This window comes from Atta colombica, unplaced genomic scaffold (genome assembly GCF_001594045.1).
Source record: "Atta colombica isolate Treedump-2 unplaced genomic scaffold, Acol1.0 scaffold1, whole genome shotgun sequence".
Classification (NCBI taxonomy): domain Eukaryota; kingdom Metazoa; phylum Arthropoda; class Insecta; order Hymenoptera; family Formicidae; genus Atta; species Atta colombica.
Window position 1 is genome coordinate 1100056 of NW_017259183.1, and position 8638 is coordinate 1108693.

Sequence of the window (8638 nt, forward strand, 5' to 3'; positions counted from 1 at the left end):
AAAATACTATTGGGTTGTTTAAAAAGTCATTGCGTTTTTTCCAATAGATGGCGTTGTCCACGTTTATTTGTATGCGAGCGTGACATGAAAGTCAAATGTTTACGCGCGTTTTGTTATTGACACTCAACCTAAAAACCAAAAAAAAAAAAGTTGACGCGATTTGGTCGAGTTTTGTGCTTGCAATTGTGGTTCGAACATAGAGAATTTTGAAGAGCATATTCTTCATATTCATTTTATTACTTCAAAAAAGAAAAGAAAGCAACTGAAGCAAGGGAAAAGTTGCGTCGAGTTTATGACAGAAAACGCCAGTGCCAGAATTGGTTCGCCCGATTCCGTGATGGTGATTTTTCAGTCAAAGACGCTCATCGTTCCGGTAGGCCTTCCAAGATTGACGACGATGAAATGAAAGCATTGGTTCAAGCAAATAAGCATTCAACGGTTCGGGAACTTGCTATCGCTCTAAAAGTGTCCGTTAGAAGTGTTCATGGCCATTTGAAATCACTAGGCTTCGTAAAGAAGCTCAATGTTTGGGTACTGCATGAGTTGAAAAAAATTCATCTGATGAATGAGCGTCTGCGATCAACTCATCAAACGCGAAGAAAACGATCCGTTCTTGAAGCGTATGATCACGAGCGAAAAATGGATTGTTTACAACAATGTCAGCCGAAAAAGAAATTGGAATAGGCGAGGTGAAGCACTAGAAAGGCAAGCAAAGGCGGAGATCCATCAAAAGAAGGTAATGCTGTCAATGTGGTGAGATTGGAAGGGACCAGTCTTCTATGAGCTACTTCCAAAGAACAAAACGATTAATTCCGATGTCTACTGTGAGCAGCTGCAGAAAGTAAGTGATGCCATCGCACAGAAACATCCCGAGCTAATCAATCATAAGGGTGTGATGTTTCACCACGACAATGCGAGACCACACATAAGTTTGGTCACTCGGCAAAAATTGTTGCAACATAATTGGGATGTATTACTACATTCACCGTATAGCCCAGACCTTGCACCATTAGACTTTCATCTCTTTCGCTCCTTGCAAAACTTCTTGAATGGTAAAACGTTTGCTTCTGAAGACCTCATCAAACAGCACCTAGACAAGTTTCTCGCAAAGAAGGATGGGAAATTTTTGAACGTGGTATTAGGTGAAGTTGCCCGGGAGATGGCAGAAGGTCATCGAACAAAACGGCCAATATATCATTGATTAATGTTCATTACGTATATTAAATAAACACACCTGAAAATCAAATGAAAAAAACGCAATGACTTTTTGAATAATCCAATATGCTGGAGGGCCGATTTTATAGTCTATACCGATCACAAACCGCTGATATATGCGCTCAACCAGGATCTATTACGAAGTTCCCCGAGGCAAGCTCGACCTTGAATACATTAGCCAATTCACTATGAACATATAGCACATCTCAAGGAAAGACATAATAGTGGACGAGTAGAAGCAGTTCACTCAGCCATGAGTTTTGAAGAGCTAGCACGAGCCAGGATACAGGCGAAGAACTCAAGAAACTGTAAAGATGAGAAAATGATAAAACTCATGAAGGTACAGATACCAACTAAAATCGTATTGCGATACAAGTACACCGATATCATGCCCTTACGTAACGGAATAATTTCGAAGGCAGGTCTTCCAAAACTTACACAGATTATCACTTCTAGGGGGCTAAAGCTACAGCTAAGTTAATCTCACGTCTGTCCACAGATAAAAAAGGATTGCCAGACATGGACACGAACTTGCATTTAATGCCAAAAAGCTGAAGTCACCAAACTCAATACCGCTCTAATAAAAAAACTTCCAATTGCCGTCAAGAGGCTTCGAGCATATACACATGGACATTACGGGATCCTTTCCTTGCTCAAAAGGAAAAAAATACTGTCTAACAATAGATAGGTTCACAAGATGGCCAGAAACAATTCCGATTTCCGACATCGCCACTAAAACAATGGCTCGACATTTATTTGCGGATTGGATCATATGCTTTGGCGTGCCGGCACGAATCACTATTGGTTAACGGAGGTTAGTGGTTCTCGAATACTACGGCACATCCGACTACCCGACAACAGGATCGCACTTTCAACCTGACGAACAACGCAGACAACCGGATTAACAGCGCACATCAATATCAATGTCCTTCAGCTTCTGGAACGGTCCGAATAATATCAACAATATCATACTCAAGAAGTGAATGGAGGCGATTTGGTTCCAGGCACAGGCGTTAGCGACAAGCAACCGTCGCTGTCGAGCACTTCTCAGGGCTTGGCCCAAATTCTTCAGACGTGGATCTTACGTTCGCACACACAACCACATCCATTTTTGTCAGGATGATATAAATTGGAATCTAGAGCACGCATAGTATATCTGCTCCAAAAATATCATAATTACCAAACTACCTATTTTTTTAAACAACCGAAAGCAATTTTTATATGTTGCTACAGCACAATCTGTCCATTTTTTATGATTTTCCTAAGGAAACTTTTAATCAGTGAACTTAAAATTATAATATTAAATTTAAATTAATTTCATCAATTTCAAAACCCGTAGTTTTTGTACGGAGTCCTTTAATATTCGAAAAAATTAATCTACTTTGACATATAATGCGCAGAAAAATTAACACAACTATTGTGTTTACTTAAATAAAGTATTTAAAGAAATTGAAAAATAGTTTTCGTGAATGAATCATGTGGAAAAGTAATGGATAACTTTTTGCGGATAGAAAGTATCGAACGTATCTTAATGGAATACGCACGACATAACATGTGATTATTCTTTACACATAAATCACTTTATACGTGTTATGGTACTTAATCAAAAGTCGTGTTCGGTAAATACATATACTTGCGAAATGATATACTAGAAAGTTGTTGGTCCACAGGTATGCGCGTATCGTACAAACTAGGTGCTTGACCTATTATACCTAGTGTGCCACCGATACACGCGATCGTAAATATCCAAAGAAAGAATCTGTCCAAAACCATAGCTACGAATTTCCAATCTTCTATGACCTATGAGAATGGATGAATATTTCTATATAAGTGATAAAATTTAATATCATTAAGATGATACTTGACAAATAATTACTATATTACAAAAAAATATATAGAAAAATATATAGAAAAGGAGATATTAGAAAATTTACCTCGTTATCTTTATCTGCATCCTTTATATGTTGAGCAATAAAACGCACACCTTTGAGAGCTGCTATGACATCTGGAGATAAATGTTTTGGTATTGTATTTTCGCTGTCAGTAACTGAAATAATATTTTATAAAATATTAATCTTAATTTATTTTAAATCAAGTTTAATTTAATTCATATTAAAATATTATTAAAAAAAAGTTAATAAAAATGTTTTTTTTTCTTTTCAATTCAATAGCATGCACAACAAATTTATGATGTTTGAATTATTATATTTATGATTTATTATATTTTTATTAATGCAGATATATGTTGATAATACATGTATTCATTTTTATAAATATATTGTAGTAATACACTTATGTAAACGAATTAAATTCTCATAAATAAGACTTTTTATTTCAAAAAATTAGCATAAAGATATCAACATAAATACTATAAGAGAATATGTTCAAGAATTAAAGAAATTAAAGAAAAAAAAATTTCTGACAAATAACGGGAAATACCTGATGCATGCGGTACATGTCGTGCATCATCATCTCTAATACTTTTGTATGTTGAAGTAACACTTTCGAATGCATCTGGGCTTCCCTTTAGTTCCAAAGGATAGTCACTTACACTGTTAGAAAAAAATTCTAGTTAAAGAATAAATATCTTTAATAAAATGTTGATATTACCTATAATCTATTTCATTAGTGTATGCGTTATCTATGTAAGTGTCATCATATTCTGGTGTAGAATATGGTGTGCGACGCATCATCAATATTCTCGGCATCCAATTCAGAAACACTTGTCTTACCCATGGCGACATATTATGCGTAGAAGGAGACCTATGAGAGAAATAATTCAATATCACATTTTATTTATTATAAGGATTATATAATTAATGAATGTTAATTTGCATAATTATTCTTTCAACAGTAAAATCGTCAAAATATAAATTCGGATTAGAAAACTTAATTCTGATTAAGAAATTAAAAAAATTATGTATTTTATTAAAATTATTATTTTTTAATAAAATTTTTATCCCAAACTGAAGTATACTAATTCTTAATAAATTAAATACATCTTATTTTTCAATTTTTCTTACATTTACACCACATTTACAAATTTATCTAAAATACTTGTGAGACATTTATTTTGAATGAATCATGTTATAGTTCTATATTTAAGAGACAGAATTCGAAATCAATTGATGTTTCTATATGTAAAATACATCACGACCTACCGAAAGTGTACATTTAAGACACAGACAGTGATCCAAATGGACAAAGTAACTAAAATCATGGTGAACAACAGGTATTTTCCGAGCAAAGGTATAGCTAACGATGTTGGCGGAATAATCTCTGCTAAGAGCAAGAAGAATACCGTCAATGAGAGGAGAATGGAAGAGCATAATGATACCTGTACAAAAATGCGAAGCAATAATAAATACATTTTCGATGGTTAAGATATAATACTATAATAAAATCATTTCTATATTGATGCATTTGTTATTATTTTTATTTCATTGAGGTTTTTCGTATTTGGATCGAAATTTTTAACAATATTTTTAACAATACGAATATAAAGAAATTTCCTGTGATAAAATTTATGAATTTTATGTACAAATTTTAACAGCTGCTCAAATAATATTACTTACTTTTTCGCCGGAATCGCTGGGCAGATAAAAAACCAGCACCGTTAAAAATGTGATACCGACACAGGGGATAATAAGATTGACAGTATAAAATAGTGTTTTTCTTCTCATGGTAATATTGAATGTGATATCTGCAATTAAACGATAATTACAATAATTTGCATTAAATTATCTTCGAGACAATTTATAATTTTAAATTGCGCCATTAATAAAAAATAGCTAGAATGAGCAAACACAATTACTTTTTCTTCTGAAAATAAAGTTAATTTTTATGAAATCTTACCAGAATAAGGTTCCGTACAGCATGGATAATATTCTTCGTTACGTGTTGCTGGAACTTCCAGGATATCCCATTCCACTGATAGATAAAAATCAGTGAGATCTATACCGATCGCAACAAAATTGCTACCAGCTTCCTGCTTCATATGCTTCAAATCTACCTGCGAGAAAAAGCACATTTTCAAGCTATGTCAGACTAAAATTTATATAATTTAAAACTATAAAAAAAGCTTGCAAAGTGATTAACAATGTTACCTTAAATATTCTATATTATAAAAACAAAATTTAAAATTATAAACAGAAATAAAATTGAAATTAGTATTATATAAATGTACATATTAATTATCTATTTCAAGTTTTAAACAAAAATAAATCATAATTAAAAGATACTTTAAAAACAAATTTAAGATGAGATTATAATACTTTTTTAATAGAAATTTTTATTTAGAATTTTAATTAATTTTAAGTTGTTTTATATTTCGCAATGTTTAAATTTTTCTTGTTGTTTAACATTTAATTTTAATTTTAATTTTAATTTAACAAAGTAACTTTTATTTAATGTTATTTAAAAGAATATGTTTTGTTATTTTATTCCGATAAAGTTTGCTTCATAAATAAATTTCTATTAAATAATGAATAATTAATCAATCTATCAATAATTAATTGGAGCTTCAATATTATATTTTCATTAAAGAAGAGTTACTTTTAGATAAATAAAGATTAGTCAAATAATCTTTAGTTAAAGAAATTCAGTTGTTCTGGGATATTTTATATTGTTTGTATACATTGTTATAACCTGAGCGCCATTGTAAGTCCATGAGCCAAATTTCATAATACATGATTGCTCATCAAACGGAAAATATTCCACATTGATCTCACAAGACGATTTATAAATAGCTGGCGGTTTCCAGAATACCTCACCAGTAGATTTCAAAGTAGCCTTTGTCATTAATGTTACTTCATAATTTCCATCTGCGCTGTACAATAAAGAAAGAAAAAGATTAATTCGAAAAATGCTTTCTACAGTACCTCATATTTTAACGTATCAAATATATATTTTTCTTTAATTTTTATAGGATTTCGACGATTTTGAAAAATAAATTTTTCTACTTTTGCAAAAACCTTGTGATATAAAGATTTTATTTATTTTTATTCGATTGTAATTTGTAACAAATCTTTTGCAATTTACTTGTTGTATAGAACGATATCCGGAAGCCATATGTTCTCGGAAGGCACGTATAACATATCTATACCACCATACTCTTGTGGATCCCACTGTAATTTATAATCAAACCATTTCTGCAAGAAACGAATAGAGATCAGTTTGCTGATTGCCTGACTACAACGCTCGGTACTACTGCGAAAGTGAAATGAACTAATACATAACTGACCTGCTCTACCCAGACGTTGGTTGTCATCACTTGATTCTTTAGATTCTATAAAAAAAAGTCAAGCATTAGTGTAACTTTTATAAATCCTTTAAATAAAACGTTACATATAATATATAATTTTATATAAAATATAACATAAAGAATAAAGAAAATAAAATTATAAATAAAATGTAATGTTAAGTTTTAAAATATTAGAATAATATTTATATCAATTTGTATACCATTTCTATTAATTGTGATAGCTTTAATCCCAACCAAACTGTTAATGTTTCTGTATTATTAACAACAGGACGTATCAGTCTGTTGTAATTGGACAATAAATCGTCGTAGAGTCTCTTCGTATCAGGATTCGCTTCGAAAACATTAATGTTTCCTGCATAAAAGAATATTTATTAATATTTCAATGAAACATTTTAATATTTGTTTTTTTCATTTTTTGAAATATTTATATTAAAATAATAAATTAAATTAGTAATAAACTGTATTGTAATTTCATAAAAAATAAAATTTGATATCGAATTATCTATGTAAATCGTACACGTAAATGAATTTTAGGTTTATATTATTATATCAGAAATAAACTGCAGATTGTTCTACAATATAATTATATTCCATTGCGAAGAAATGTGAAATGTATTTATGTATTTATGTATTTTATTTTGGTGATTAATATAATCGCTTAATTTATTGCAAAATTATAAAAAAATTGATTCTAATCATACATGTTTAAAAAAATATTATTACATAAATTAGTACATAGAATATTATTTATAAATTGAGCAAGTTCTCTATTCTAAAATTTTGTTTGTATTACATATAAAAATAAAAAAAATAATAGAAGTATATAGTCTAAAAGCATACAACAAAAAAAAAACAGAAAAAGAATGAAATGACAATAGAATGCCATTGTATTAAGAAATAGTTATAATACATTCCAGCTTTTATAATAGAATTAACATGTTATTAAAGAAATAAGAATTTTAGAATATTTCCTCTAAAATAATCGGTTTTAATTAAAATTTATGTTTGTGTGCACTAAAAATTATATTCTTTTGTTTAATAATAATTTTAAAAAGTATATAAAATGTATACCTAAACACGCAGATTTTTTTCTCAGTGATAAAATTTTATGATAATAATAGTGTATATACATAAAAAAATAGAAAGAATTTTTTCACATTGTCTCATATTATGTCACTTTAATAATCACTGCTACAATTAACGAAACAAACAAGTAAGTGATTGTTTTTTATTCATGACTATTAGTTTCTTAATAGATCGTTAATAGTCGAGCAAGCTTACCATAAGCGATACCGAACATATTGAGCAAACCTATGAGCACCGTTGTCCGCATTTTCGGCGCTGTTTATAAATGCGTGCAAAAGTAGAACACTCGCGAATACTCTTTGCGGTAGGCTCTCTTTTACACGTACCTTGGCAGTAATTTTACAAACAAGAGATGTAAAAAAAGCCAAGAAGGCAGGATAACAAAACACTTAGTGTACTGAATAGTAGCGCGTGATCGGCGAAATGTCGGGCGGCCAGCATCCCACTGGTCCACGATCGATATTCCAACTCGCCGCCATGACGCTCGCGTTGCCTGTTCAGGGCGCGACTTGGTTCTAGTGGTACCTAGGGATGGTTCGCGCTTGCCTGCATCTGCGCTCTTTGTACGAAAACGAAAACGCGGAAATCGAGGAGATCGCGAGCCCGAAATGCATTCAGGCCATTGTAATGAGAGAAAGAGAGCGAGAGAGAGAGAGAGAGAGAGAGAGAGAGGGAGAGAGAGAGAGAGAGGGAGAGGGAGAGAGAGAAAAAAAAGAGAGAGAGAGAGAGAGAGGGAGAGAGAGAGAGAGAGGGGGGGGAGGGCTTTTATGCCAAGGATTGAAGCCCGCATAATTTTGGCGAGTTCGATTTCCTATACTATGAGTTTGCGAAAAAGAATTTACATCAATCGCTATTTTTCTATCGCCATAAATAAATGTTGAGATTTATTTATGATATATTTACAGCAATGGAAGATGACTTCGATAATATCATTTTATATTTCTATTTTTTGTACGATCTTTTATACATTGATTCGTGGAATGAAAGACAATAGTCTTTAAGCTTTTGGTAAGTTTTTTTCAAAGAAATTTATTAATATTCTTTGGACAAATATTTAAGTATATATATATATAT

General features: G+C 31.2%; 1 protein-coding gene across 1 annotated transcript; it reads right to left on the minus strand.

Moving 5' to 3' along the window:
- Positions 1 to 2676: 2676 nt before the first annotated feature.
- On the minus strand, positions 2677 to 7811 carry LOC108694127 (acetylcholine receptor subunit beta-like 2). The gene is made up of 12 exons (XM_018203425.1): positions 7760 to 7811; positions 6679 to 6830; positions 6458 to 6502; positions 6256 to 6365; positions 5863 to 6043; positions 5071 to 5227; positions 4791 to 4918; positions 4377 to 4552; positions 3826 to 3978; positions 3655 to 3767; positions 3150 to 3262; positions 2677 to 3015 (listed from the first exon to the last, which is right to left on the minus strand). The coding sequence occupies exons 1-12, from the start codon at positions 7809 to 7811 to the stop codon at positions 2815 to 2817; spliced, it is 1581 nt and encodes a 526-aa protein (XP_018058914.1). The 3' UTR covers positions 2677 to 2814.
- Between the last annotated feature and the right edge of the window lie 827 nt (positions 7812 to 8638).